Below are 15,403 nucleotides of genomic sequence, written 5' to 3' on the forward strand. Positions count from 1 at the left end.
ATCACATGTTTTAATCTGAAGCTTGATTTTAAAGCAACCCAACTTTAAAGCAACCCAATGTAAGTTTAGTTCTTTCACTCGTAGCTCGGGCTGTGGGGGTGCTAGAGGAGGGAGCCTCTAAGTCCCCTGAAGACGTACAAACAAACTGCACGTTGATACGACCTTCCTAGCCGGAGATATGGCCACACTTTACAAAAACTTCCTTTTTTTTTTTTTTTTTTTTTTGCTATTTAAAAAAATAATAATCGCAAATTAATCGCAATCGCGATATCTGTCCAAATAATCGCAATTCGATTTTTTCCCCAAATCGTGCAGCCCTAGTGTGTGTGTGTGTGTGTGTGTGTACCATCTCTATAGGCTGGGGGAGGGAAAGTGTTCTAGTTTATCAGCAGCGGAGGAGTTGGGCTCTGAACTTTATTTTCGGTGTTTTGAAACAAAAGCCTTCTGTCAGCAAACCAGCCCTCTGTTAACGCCCCCTTGGGAGCGGGGCAACCACGTTACCCAGACTGCACTGCAGCGGAGCTGCATGAACATGCAAGTGGGCTGCGCTGTTCTGTATGTTTATCCTGGAATAGAACAACCAGTACTTTTTTTTCCCTTCCAGTTAAAGTTACAAACTCTGAGGTAAATCTCGATACAGTTGATTAGCATAGCCGCATGTTTAATCAACCACGACCCTAAACTAAACTTTAATTAAAAACTTCAATCTAAAGACGCCGTCTTTAAATCTAAAGAGACCGTTTTTCCGGCCAAATTAATTTGCAAAGTGTTCTGGTCCATTGGCTGCTACACCTCAGAGGCTGCCTCCCTGACTGGGATGATGACACGACATGTAAATCGCAGGAACTAGTTCACTCAACTTCAGAGGGCGTTTCTTTTTCTTTTTTTGTGCGTTGTTGTTCCTAATTGAGCCACTTAATTTAATTTTCTCCCGATGGTTATGCTCTGCCAAATCTGCGGCTGGATTTTCTCGGGCTGTTATGCTCTAATAAAGAGCGCCTGGCCGCCCACGTCATTGTCCTGTTTGATTAAGTAATTAGTTGACTCACTCTCGCTGCGAATTGACCAGTCAATTGTTCAAGGGATGTAATGACGTCGAGGGAGGTTTTTTTCGGGATAATGACAGTGATTATTATGATCATTACTTTGGGGGATTTGACCGTCAGTCGGTGAGCGTAATAGCAGTGCGGGAAGGTTTTGATAATAGCAAATGATTAGGGCATTATTAAGTACTTTGGTACAGCACCTTCCTGTTCTCTGTTATTGAGTTCCCCTTCCAGCAGCACAATGACGGATGTTTTAAAGCTACATGACATTAGAATAAAAAGAAAATTATAATCAACACTCATAACCACAGGAGCACTCTGTATAATATATATATATATATATATATTTCAGACCTGACAATGCTACAGAGTTCACATGGGTTCATGCGGGGTTCGAACCCAGGTTCGCAAACCCGAGGAGTCTTGTTCCTCATAACAGAGAAAAAGGCAGAAGACAGAGACAGACCCCCAGTAGAAGTGTGGGCATGGTGATGTCATCTTAAGAGCGCTTGGCGGAGGTTCTGTACACCCCCCCCCCCACACACACACACACACACACACACACACTCCTCTTATCCGACTACCTGAACTGCGGCATCCGTGTCCGTCACCGTGGCAGCATGACAGACTGAGAGGAGATAAGCGTCGCCTCTCTCAGCGTCTGCAGTCGTGTCCGGGGGGGCTGGCGGACTGTCAGATAAGCACTGGAGGAGGCAGGCGGGTCATTGTGTGTGGACAGACGGACTGACAGACAAATGCCCCTATCGTAATTCTGCCCATCAGTCTGAAGGGTGTAGCTGGGGGGGAGAGGGCGGGTTGTCATGGCGCAGGGGTTCCTCTCCTCTAGTGCTGGGGGTTATCAGCGCAGGTACAAGCTGTTAATTAACCAACTGTCAAAGGTCTCTGGGAAGGAACACGCTACCTGAGCACAACAGACAAGGATGAGGAGATGAAGAGATAGAGAGGGGGTGGGGGGGGGGGGGGGGGGGTGGAGACAGAGAGAGAGAGAGAGTTGGGCGGCGGAGAATATTGAGGCTTGGACGAAAAGTTGTGTTGAAAATATTGTTTGAAATGGCTTATTGATTTATTTTTTGTGACAATCTTCCCTCAGATTGAATGAGTCCAGGCGTATGGCTAGAGGACAATGAAGTGAATCAATTTACAGTTGTCACGTTAGGATGATCCATCCATCAATCAATCAATCAATCAATCAATAACATGACATGTGATTGGTTCCCCTGTAGCCATGGACGCACCCCAGAACCTGACGGCCACCGAGGTGAACCACCGCAGCGCGCTCATCTCCTGGCAACTGCCCCTAGCCGACATCGACAACTACATGCTCACCTACAAGTCCTCTGACGGCAGCAGGAAGGTAAACAGTGTAAACAGGATGTGGGCGGCGGCTTGTTTGTTTTGTTGTCAACGGCAACAAGGGTCAACAGCAACAAGTCAACAAGACTCCTCCGACCGTATTCAAATGAACACTGGTCTCACATTCACATAGTGGGCGATACTGTAAGATCTTGCTGAACAAGCGTAGGTGAAGGTGCTCGCATGAGCGATATTATTATTATTATTAATAATAATAATAATATTACATTAGATTTATATAGCGCTTTTCTAGACACTCAAAGACGCTTTACAAACTGAAAAGATTGAATAGTAATAATAAAAAGAAACGAAAAAAAAGAATAAAATAATGTATAGGGGCCTAATTAAGGTAGTGCTGGTTACACATGTGAAGGGGAGCGGGGGGGGGGGGGGCTTAACTGGTGAAGGCAAGCTTGAAGAGGTGGGTTTTGAGGGCCTGTTTAAATGTTGGGAGGGTGTTGGCCTGTCTGATGTGGTTGGGGAGGGCGTTCCAGAGGGACGGGGCTGCGGCTGAAAAGGCCCTATCACCCCAGGTCCAGAGCTTGGTCTTGGTGGTCTTGAGGGTGGTTTGGTCGTCAGACCTGAGGCAACGGGAGGGGATGTGGAGGGGGACGAGGTCGGCAAGGTAGGAGGGGGCCATACATTATATATACTTAATGTGTGCTTATCAACAGCAACAACTACAACAAGAATTAACAATCAAAAACTCTCCAATCATAGGCTACACACTGGAGGCTGGAGACATACATATTCACACACTGGGAACCAGGGGAGGCTGGTGGAGGTAGAAAACGGAGTACGGGCTCCTTGTAACACATGGAAAGAGGAGAGCGATACCAATTGCTCATTCTGTTCCAAGCATCACAGTGATCCTCCGTCCTCCGATTTCTCCCTCCACCAGCCTCCCCTGCTGGGCAATACATAGCCAACTCGATCCTCTTTGATGACTTGAGAGATGGTTATACGATGAGAAATAACAAGACTTCGACACGCTGTATATGTCGGGATTTTTTTCTTTGTGTCGCGTGAAAACATGGTACAGGTCTCCCAACCATGCAGGACCAATCCCAAAGCTCTATTCCCCAAGCGGAAGGTCTGTGCCAGCCAATCTAGCGCCGTTTAGTTGCCTTAATATGCCTGGCAGAACATTTTTCATTTTAATTAAATTCTTTGATGCAGCTGAGTAATATTAATAAAGTAGATTAACCAGGCTATTCGGATGCAATACGCCTGGTAATGACTCAGCCATGACAATTTCCCCTGATATTCCCAAGCAGATATCTCTCTCAGTTAATTACATCATAAGAAGCGGGACCCCTAGACTGTCCTCAAAGTCTACCTGGCTGTGCTTCATCTCGGTTCATCTATTAGAGCAGTAATGTCTCAAATTGTGAATTGTCTTTCTTTCTCTCTCTTTTGCACACACACACACAAACACACACAGTGTAATTGACCTTGGGTTGTTTGCTGCGTGTGTTTGTCCAGTGGGTGTCAGTCATGCACAGAGGATGTGGTGGTGTGTGGCTGTTGTTGTTGATGTTGTTGAGGAGGAGGAGCAGGACATTGGTTCACCCTGCGTACGTTCACTTCATCCTCTAGCTGCTCCCAATGCTCGCCGTGTTCTCCCATGCTATGATTCCATATCATCACCTTCTTAATATAATGGCCACTTTTGAGGAAAATTATGTTTTTGCCTAAATACCATATATTCTAGATTTGGTTCAGTTTGTTCCGTTTTTCTCAAAACTTGAAAATATGACGTAAGCCATTATTTTAGGAAGGTGACCGTATAACTGTGACTTAGACTAATCAGTGCCCAGCGTATGAATTATGAACTGTACATTTCACAAGCCATACCAAAGTCCTGTCATCGACTCATTAGTAACTGTGACAGTCGATGGAATCCCATGCATGGCATTCATGGCATTTTTGCTGATATACAAAAACATGTTTTATTATGTGGTCCAAGGGAGGCTGGTGGAAGTAGGGCGCTCGCTGTCAGGCGTGGAATGGAATGAGGAATGGTAGAAAACACGTGTTTGATGTCGTTCCCCATTTCACTCGCTGTAGCTTGGCTACCTGCTATTTTGTCCATTATCAACAGCAACATGGATTGCCATTAGTAGGACCTGTCAGTGTAGCCATTAAATCTTTATTTTAACAACTTAGACACATTTTAACAACTAGACATAGTGTCTGGTTCTCCTGCAGCAGAAACATCACTCAAAAACCCGCTTTTAATACATAATTCACACATCAGCATATTCCCTTTAAAACGTGTGACTTTTTTCCCCTGAATATTTCATTGGGTTCCTCCATATTGCATAGGGTCTCTCTTCTCTTCTTCGCCACCTCAGACTCCGCTGCCAGGCCCAGAGCTCGCTGGGACAGCTGCCTGCACTGAAGCAGCAGAAGATCTTGCTCGATAAAAAGTGGATTTTGTCAAAAAACTCAAACCGGAATTGAGGGAATTGAGCCGTCAGGAGTTTCTCGACCGAAATAAAAGACCCTTTTCCTTTTGGCAGCTCCTTTTGCTAAAGCGCCTGATAAGGTCGCCCCCCCCCCCCCTCCTCCTCCTCCCCCTCCTCCTCCTCCTCCTCCTCCTCACTGCAGTAGTTGACGTTTTTAGTGCTGCGTTTTATTGCCAAGGAAAAAACACAGCAGGGCAGAACGGTACAGTACAGACGACAAAAGGCCATCGGAACAAACGCTGAATGACGGATCAAACCGTTGAATGGCTCTCTTAGATACTTTTTTTTACAAAAGAAAAATCCATTTCATCCATTTGTTGGTCTTTATTTGTGTGTGTGTGTGTGTGTGTGTGTGTGTGTGTGTGTGTGTGTGTGTGTGTGCGTGTGTGTGTGTGCGTGCATGCGTGTGTGTGTGTGTAGGAGCTGATCCTGGATGCTGAGGACACGTGGATCCGTCTGGAGGGCCTGGCGGAGACCACAGAGTACACAGTCAAACTGCAGGCGGCCCGGGGGCTGGAGACCAGCGCTGTGGTCTCCACTGTCTTCACTACAGGTGCCCTGGCACACTACACACTACACACTCACACTACACACTCAGACTACACACTCACACTACACACTCACACACTCACACTACACACTCACACTCACACACTACACACTCACACACTCACACTACACACTCAGACTACACACTACACACTCACACACTCACACTACACACTCATACTACACACTCACACACACACACACTACACACTCACACACTCACACTACACTCTCACACTACACACTACACACTCAGACTACACACACACACACTCAGACTACACACACACACACTCACACTACACACACACTCAGACTACACACACTCACACTACACGCTCACACTACACACTCACATTACACACTACACTCTCACACACTCACACTACACTCTCACACACTCACACTACACTCTCACACACTCACACTACACACTCAGACTACACACACACACTCACACTACACTCTCACACACTCACACTACACTCTCACACACTCACACTACACTCTCACACTCTCACACTACACACTCAGACTACACACACACACTCACACTACACTCTCACACACTCAGACTACACTCTCACACACTCACACTACACTCTCACACTACACACTCACATTACACACTACACTCTCACACACTCACACTACACTCTCACACACTCACACTACACTCTCACACACTCACACTACACACTCAGACTACACACACACACTCACACTACACTCTCACACACTCACACTACACTCTCACACACTCACACTACACTCTCACACTCTCACACTACACACTCAGACTACACACACACACTCACACTACACTCTCACACACTCAGACTACACTCTCACACACTCACACTACACTCTCACACTCTCACACACTCAGACTACACACTCACACTCATACTAGAGAGTATACACACAGATTAGTGAGTATACACTCATATTAGAGAGTATACACACAGATTAGAGAGTACACACTCATACTAAAGAGTACACAGTCAGACTAGAGAGTACACACTCATAATAGAGAGTACACAGTCAGACTACAGGTCCAGCGCCAGCCTCTGTAACAAGTACCCCTTCCAACAGCGATGTTCTATTCATATGCATGTCCACACCCGGTCCAGCAGACACGCTGAATGTGTGCTTCATTTGCCTCACTCGATGTAACCTATAGCAACTGGTGGAGACGGTCTGCATAGTTGAGATGATTCTATTGGTCCGTTGCGCCTGCCAAGCTTAATCAGGTGCACCTAAAATATCACCAGTATCCAAGCCTCCACCCTCTCCATGGGCTAGAGCTGACCTCACCTCCTCTCCTCTCCTTTTCCTTCCTCCCCTCTTCTCTTTCTCCCTTCTTCGTTCTCTCCTCTCCCTCCCTTCCTCTATTCCTTCTGTCCTCTCTTCCTCTGCTCCTCTCCTCTCTTCATCCCTTCCTCTCTTCCTCAACACCTCCTCCCCTCTTCTCTTCTCTTCTTCCCCCACAACCTCTCCTCCTCTCCTCCCCCCAGGGAACCGCCTGTTTGCGACGCCCCAGAACTGCGCCCAGCACCTCCTGAACGGCGAGTCTCTCAGCGGCGTGTACACTATCTACATCAACAGAGACCCCAACCAGGGCGTCCAGGTCTACTGTGACATGACCACGGACGAGGGCGGCTGGATCGTAAGTGTCTCTTCCCCTAGGCGGTACCGTGTCGATAAAGTTATTTCAAATTCAGTTCAGATAACAGTCTGATAACTATTTCTCCGAGGGGATTTTGTGTAAGCGGAACGGTACTGTTAAGGATATAGGATGTGGTAGTTGGTAGATAAGAACAGGAGGCTGGTGGAGGTAAAAATCGGAGAAACTCTGATATCTACCTCCACCGGTCTCCCCTAGAGGATACACTACACACACTAGCCTAGACACAAAGTCTTATACTGTATATCTCACCGTGTATCCGATTGTGTTCTAGGTGTTCCAACGTCGTCAGAACGGTCTGACGGACTTCTCCAGGAAGTGGAGTGACTACAGGGTCGGCTTCGGGAACCTGGAGGATGAATTCTGGCTAGGTACAGTAGTGGATGAGTTCTGGCTAGGTACAGTAGTGGATGAGTTCTGGCTAGGTACAGTAGTGGATGAGTTCTGGCTAGGTACAGTAGTGGATGAGTTCTGGCTAGGGACAGTAGTGGATTGTTGTCTCAACCGAATCTGGGGGGTGATACAAATCAATCAGTTAAAAACCAAAACCTAAACTGTCAGTATTTAAAAACCACTAAATTAAAAGCCGAACAGAACATAAAAGTCTTCAGCTTGTTTGGGGCGGGGGGGGGGGGGGGGCAGTCCCACTCATATTTTTTATGTTATTGGACAGATATAGTGAAGACAGACAGGAAAGTAGGAGAAGAAGGGAGAGAGGGCATGTCAGCATGGTATGGGCCGGATTCGAACCCATGCCGACATGGGCATATGTGTGCACTGTAGACCGCAGTGCTAGACCACTGGACCACCCCAGGCCACTTTTTGTTTTTTTAATAGATAAAGATGGGGTGGACCTAATGTTTTGTGACAGCTTGGTCCATTTTTTCCCCGCGTAGTCATCACTCTTGGAACAGTTTAAAAAAGCAACAACCTCAGATGATCTTAGGGATCAGTAATGTCTTGTTGTCTCCACCGGACCTGGAGGATGAGTTCTGGCTAGGTACAGTAACGTATTGTTGTCTCAACTGAACCAAGTGGAGATTTTCATGGAGGTAATCCTGGTAGTACAGTGCCGAATGTGTGGTATTACGGTTGGACACGATTTAAAGCCCACAGGGGAAAATGCTGCTTCGTGTTGATGTTGCACTTCTCCGCCTCTCCTTATCTTATCTTGACGGCTGCAGGGCCCGGCCGGTCCACATCCTCCTCCGCTGTGTCGGTTCGGCCAGAGGCTCAATAGTGTCATGGGCTTTCCTCCCCTTCGGTCTCCTCCTGTCCTTCATCGGCACTGATCTGATATGAAACTGGACCGGTGAAAGCGGATGTCGGATATCAGCGTCCGCCATCTTGTTTTTCGACCGGCCCAGCCGTTCCACATATTTGATCTGTTCCACCACCAGCACACCTGATTCAACTAATCATAATTGCTTTGCACTTGATTAGTGGAATCAGGTGTGCTGGTGGTGGAACAGATCAAATATGTGGAATGGCTGGTGGTCCCCGAGGAGAGGGTTAAAAATCACTGGCCTAGACTATTGAAATGCCGCCTAGACTATTGAAATGCAGCCTAGACTATTGAGATGCAGCCTAGACTATTGAGATGCAGCCTAGACTATTGAGATGCAGCCTAGACTATTGAGATGCAGCCTAGACTATTGAGATGCAGCCTAGACTGTTTGAGATGCAGCCTAGACTGTTTGAGATGCAGCCTAAGCCCTCTCTTCCTTCATCACTCCACTTCACAAAGCCTTCTGATTTATTAATAGATTCACTCAGCTCTCATTTCTCACTGAGAAGGCAGGGTAATTGTTTTTTTGGCAATATTTCGTTTTTGATTTCCAAAACAATAGGCTTCCTCCTTTGATGCACTGTGAGTGTTATTGCAAATCTCATTATCTCGGCCATAATTATATTCATTTTTAAAAAGCTGGAAAAGAACAAAGCTTCTTTATGGGATAGTTTTATTTTTATTGTTTCTCAATTGAGGAACTATATTACATGAATATTATTATATATAACTAAATTATATTACATGAATATTATTATATATATATATATATATAACTAAATTAGATTACATACATTTTTCATAGCCGATACTTTGAGAAATACCTTGAGAAATAGCCCTAGAACTTTTTAATTTGAAAAATAGAACGGCATCGGAATGTTCTATGATGCTGCACTTTTTACATACCATCCTGACTATTTAAAATAGGTATTTTTTAATACTTCACATGAGCACGCCTTTAATAAAAGGTTTATAAATGTTCCACCACTGCCAATATGTTCCAGTGGGCTGGAGGATAAGCCTGACCTGAAGGCTAAAAGCACTATTTCATATAACCTGTTTCATATGAGCTGTCCCTCTCCTGGACACACACACACACACACACGTGCGCGCACACACACACACGCCTACACACACACACACACACACACACACAGACACGTGCGCATACACGCACACACACACGCAAACACATACATACATACACACAAACACACACACACACACACACACACACACACACTTGTTCGCAGGCACCGAATGGACACTATCGATGCAGAACCGGAGACACAGAATCAGCTGATCAGCTGTCCCTAACCAAACGCATGTATACACACACACACACACACACACACACACACACACACACACTCACACACACACACACACACACACACACACACACAGGCCTGTAACAATTCCAGATTTGTCTGGACAATTAATTGTCTCAGAAATAATTGTCATTGACAAAACGTAAAATAATCGCCATTAGACTATTATGACATAATTGTTACAGGCCTACACACACGCACACACAAGCTCAACCAGAGTACTCTACCATGTTTCTGCCAGACACCATCCTCTGTCCTCAGAAACAAGATGTCACCTCTGCAAACTCCCCCTTTGTTCCCTGTCCTGTCCCACAGACATAGACACGCAGCCTAGCTGTCCACGTTAGAGAGACTCAACCTGCCTCCACCACCACCTCCGCTCAGCACCTGGCCGGCTGGCACACGATCAGTGTTCCTGGTCATGTCCCATCAGTGGGACTGACACTGAGCTGGGGCAGAAGTGACCACCCATGGAGAACCAGTAGCACCTCTCTACTGTACCACATGCTGTAGGGATGACACATACACACACGGTCACACACACACACACACACGCACTCACACACACACACACACACACACACACACACACACACACACACCTGTAATGAGCACATTAATTAAATAAAGGTGACTTTTTCTTTTTTTAAACATCCCCACTGACAGCAGCACCAGCGGAGTACCTCACCTCCTCCACACGCGGCATACAGACCTGGGGTATTAATATGCCGAGAGCTATTCTAAGACCTGGATGACATTCTACATAACTTTCGGTTAATTACAGTTCCCCACCCTATGGAGGAATGATATCCACCGGGACACTTAACATTGTGCTGGCTGGCACTAAAGCGATGGCAATTACCCAACGCTGTTATCAGTACCGGTCTGAAAACACAGTCAGTTTTTATTGCTGGCCCAGATGGATCAATTAATCTGACTCATTGACCCCGGCCCTGGCCAAATGTATTGTCGTTTTGATGATGTAATATAAACTGAATTAATGCGGCGGTTCGGGAGATGGAGAGAGGCTACGCGATCGTTATTCTTCTCTTTTAATTACCCCCATCGTCTCGGCTAAAGTGCGACTGGGTAAAAAGCTGCTAATGAGCTGATATGACGCCGCAACGCCAGGCGATACAATGAGAGTAAGTAATATCACCACCTCCTCCGAAATGCATTTTTTAATCCTGGCCATTCCTAATCAGGAGAGAATGCGAGCGTGCTACGCTATCAGATTGAAAGCCGATGATCCGACACATTCAGTGCCACAGATTGGGAGTTCGCTGGATGTTTAACAAATCGTATTACAGCAATTGCTTCTTACCCCCCCCCCCCTTTGCCACAGAAGGCCTTGCTTCGTGTTACCATCTTGTACTGAGATACTGGAGAGTCCAGTTTCTCCTTGGTTCATCCCACTGCTTATCGCAGCTCTAAATAGGCCTTAAATGTTTTGATTTCTTCTTTTAAAAGATATCTCCTATCTCGATGCATCCACGGCATCATATGATTCTGTTGCTTGAGGTTAAACGGGAAGAAGGAAGCTTTGCCAAGTGGGGGAGTTTGTTATCTTGGCAACGAAAACTAGTTTCTTATCTCTGTGTAGTCGTTATCATCACAGCTCCGCTGAGCTGGCACTGGCAGGCAGGGCCAGCTGGACCAAAGACTGTTGACTAGAGGGTATGCAGAGGCTTTCCACCGCTTCCTGTTATCTGTCTGTGTCATTTCCTGTGCACATCACTTACTTCCAATAATGTCAGCGCAAGTGGCAGCCAGGTGGTAATCAATGGCAGCTGTTGGAATCATTTGGAAAAAAACGTATGACACTGTTAAAGGACCTCATCCGTTCTTCAACCAGGTCTGGACAACGTTCAGAAGATAGCAGCTCAGGGTCGCTACGAGCTGAGGATAGACATGAAGGACGGCCCGGACTCCGTCTACGCCAACTACGACAAGTTCGCCCTCGGAGACGCCAGGAACCTCTACAAGCTGAGAATAGGAGAGTACAACGGAACTGCCGGTGAGGTTAATCAATGAACTAATTCATTCGTTCATTGATTGCTTAATTAATTGATTAAAACTAGAGAATTCCGAGAGCATAATGTGTATCATGTTCGGGAAGTGTTTATTGTCTTTTAATGCATTGATACTTGATGTACACTAGGGCATTTTAACACCCGATTATGGGGTAGGGAGGATTGTTTTAAACTCGTCTATGTGCTGGGTGGATTCTTGACGTGTTTTGATGATGGATGTCTGCCAGCTAACTGACCCTAACAACCTCGGCTGGTACAACAAATGAAGTATTCAGTTCTGATTCCTGACCTCTGACAATCCAATCCTGCCACCCCGCTGACCCGCCGATCCATGCGGCATTTAAGCCTTTTTCTCCATCTCCCAAAACACATGTATTACACCTTCCCACTGCTTCCCCTCATCATCATTCTGCTGCGGTGTCAATCCAGTCTGCCAGTGTGCAGTATTGCCAGATAGGATTGACAAATTCCAGCCCAACCGCAGTCTAAAAACCGAACTCACGACCTCCCAATCTCAGGGCGGACACTCTAACCACAAGACCACTGAGTCAGCTAGCCTAGCCCATGTGTAGGTTAACTGTGTTCATAATTCACCCCTGCCCCCTCCCTCCCTATTCTGCCACAGGTGATTCGTTGAGCTACCACCAGGGCAGGCCTTTCTCCACCAAGGACAAGGACAATGACATCGCCGTGACCAACTGTGCCCTGTCATACAAGGGCGCCTGGTGGTACAAGAACTGCCACCGTGCCAACCTCAATGGCAAATACGGAGAGTCCAGACACAGTCAGGTGAGTGGGGAGCGCTAGCTAAATGGGGCACTAGCTAGCCGCAATCTAGCCGCAATGGGAATGAATAGCTGCACTAAGCTAACCTCTATTATGAGGTTTAGGCCTGTAGTTATATACAGTATAATACAGTATTATATACTAAAAGAATGGGCCTGTAGTTATACAGTATAATACAGTATTTATATAAGTACACCTGTGTGGTTTAACAGAGTGGTGACCTTGTGAGCTGGGGAAAAGTAGAACTGTTTCATCTAACTGCTATTATGAATAAGATTAAAGAGAAACTCTCTATTCACTCTAAATATATAATAATATACGCCATTTAGCTGAGGCTTTTATCCAAAGCGACTTACATTACAGTGAGTGTGTACATTTTAAAATCAAGGCCGGTTTTCTTTCACGCCTGTCATGTGTGATATTAGGCAGGAAGAGTGGGCCTTGTGAAGGGCTTTGATGGGGCAACAACTAAAGAAGGCTTGCAACATCACAAGTTCTCCTATGTCTTAAACCCTTTGATGACATCAAATGAAACCAGACAGACAGACAGACCGGACAGAACAGACCAGACAGGACAGGACAGAACAGACAGGACAGAACAGACATTAAAAGAGGAACAATCAATCTTACAGTGTACAGAACCGTACACAGCAAACGTGCATCGAAACAGTATTTGAATTTGAATGATTTCAAATATTTTTTGCGTTTTTGTTGAGTCGGATTGCACTTTTGGGCCTATTTCGTTGGTTCCGTTGTTTCCATTGCACCAACAGACAAACTCAATCAAGCATAGATAGGTATTTTTAAATGATTTTATCTCCTTGTTGAACCACCTCTGTTTCTTTAAAAAATAAAAAATAAAGGTCATTTAGCAGACGCCTTTATCCAAGGTGACTTACAACAAATACTGTACATTTCTCTAAGTAGTCATCAATTCACCAGTCGTAGCAGCCATTAACAGTCATAACACTAGAAGAAGGATTTGTATTATTTATTATTATTTACATTAAACTGTACAGGGGGGTAGAGGGGATGAAAAGGTCTTAGGAGGGACAGTTAAGGTGTAGCCTGAAGAGATGGTTTCTAACCAGCACGCCTCCTCTTGGTCTCCCAGGGCATCAACTGGTACCACTGGAAGGGCCACGAGTTCTCCATCCCCTTCGTTGAGATGAAGATCAGGCCCTTCAACTACCGCAGCATCAGTGGGAAGAGAAGGAGGTCCACCCCTGCATAGATAGTCAACTCCCCCTCCTCCCCCCCCCACCCCCCCCTAACTCCCAATCCACCTAGTCCACCTGAGTCCAGTCCTGCTTTTACACAAGACAATAGGTGGAGATGCTACTGTAATGTAATTTATTGAAACATTTGAATGACAATGGTGATATTTGCTGAGATAGGGAGGAGGAGGCAAATGGATGAGGCTTGTGTTGTGTAGTTATTTGCCCTGTATAAGGGAGTGGAGAATGTGTGTGCCCAGACCAGCTTTCATGAACTCTTCTCTATACTGTAGGAGTACATGAAGGCGTATGCTATTTTTTTCCCCATTGAAAAGAAACATAGTAATTTTAACAAAATTATTATATGCCCTTAAAACACTTAAGATATTTCTATTTTTATAACTGATATTGTAACAAACAAAAGAAATCCATCTATTTCATCATATAATTTAATGCCTTGTTATTGGAGTTGTTAATAAGCATCCCTTCAGTCTGAAAGACTTTGACTTGTATTTGCCGATACTTTGGACATTGACAAAACGTTAGCATTCATGACGTACCACCAAGTATTGTCAACAAACACCAAGCTTACGCACCAGCACATACGTGTGTTCAACATTAGCTATTTATTTATTTATTCGTGTCCAAGTGTCCGTGTTATTTGTGAATGTAGACAGAAATCCACAGCCTAATCTCACTGGAAGTGAGGAATCTCAATCACTGAGCAACAGAATGATAACAGAAACCCTTATTGTGCTCTAATGTGTAAATCCTCCCCGAAGGATGTGTGTTATGGTAGCAACACTGAGCAAGCTCTTTGCACTGAGGGACAGTATGGCATACTGGAGCATGACCACTGTCATTCAATACGTCTTTTAATATGTTTCCCTCGCTGACTTGCATAACTTAAAAAACGCATAAAACACGACTGACCATTTGCACTCACACATGTCATTTTTCTTGTTCTTTTTGATGTTATGGTGAATATTTGTTTTGAATGTTTTTAATGTTTTCTCCCATAATGTTACTTGCAGTGACGGTGTTGAAAGCTCTGACATGAAACCAAAGATTCGCTTAAAAGAGAAACACGCACCGTCGTCTAGAACGCTGTCCTTCGTTGTTGCACCATCACCAACATGTCAGCAGCATTCTGCAGTCCCAGTCCCAACTGCAACTCCCATGAGCAGCGGCTTCATGTCGGTATTCCCGTCAGTGACTTGAGACAGAGTAGCTGATTCCCGTTGTAGTCCTATCTAACCAGGCCTCGTCTTTAGTGTCTGACTGGGCTCCACCACCACTGCAAGTACCTACTGGCCTGCCACCGTCGCCTAATCAAATCAATAGGGATGCACCGGTACCACAAGTACAAGTATATTTGGGTACTTGTGGATACAGAGTACTGATATGAGTACTTAATAATACCATTACAGTTCTAACAATGACTTAGAAAACATGTTTTATTTTCATCAGCTGTTCGTCACATTCTGACTATCAAATTAAATATGTGACAGGGTCTGGTGTTTTGGTCCCCAAGTCGGCAAGGTGTTTTACAGATTATGAAAGTGCAGATTGGAAGCTTTAAAATGATGTGCCATAGGCCTACATTGAAATCTGAATAATT

General features: G+C 45.3%; 1 protein-coding gene across 1 annotated transcript in view; it reads left to right on the forward strand.

The window, feature by feature from the left end:
• tnr (tenascin R (restrictin, janusin)) overlaps positions 1-13,799 on the forward strand; it is a gene marked incomplete at both ends in the record, with an annotated part of 63,904 nt that extends 50,105 nt beyond the window's left edge. Inside the window, 7 exons of the mRNA XM_080546890.1 lie at positions 2,291-2,421; positions 5,312-5,444; positions 6,958-7,109; positions 7,402-7,498; positions 11,602-11,763; positions 12,405-12,568; positions 13,680-13,799. Of these exons, the coding sequence (XP_080403016.1) occupies positions 2,291-2,421; positions 5,312-5,444; positions 6,958-7,109; positions 7,402-7,498; positions 11,602-11,763; positions 12,405-12,568; positions 13,680-13,799 (959 nt within the window). The remainder of the gene's footprint in view (positions 1-2,290; positions 2,422-5,311; positions 5,445-6,957; positions 7,110-7,401; positions 7,499-11,601; positions 11,764-12,404; positions 12,569-13,679) is intronic.
• Between the last annotated feature and the right edge of the window lie 1,604 nt (positions 13,800-15,403).

This window comes from Nansenia antarctica, assembly GCF_963989245.1.
Source record: "Nansenia antarctica genome assembly, chromosome: 16".
In the NCBI taxonomy this organism is placed as follows: Eukaryota; Metazoa; Chordata; class Actinopteri; order Argentiniformes; family Microstomatidae; genus Nansenia; species Nansenia antarctica.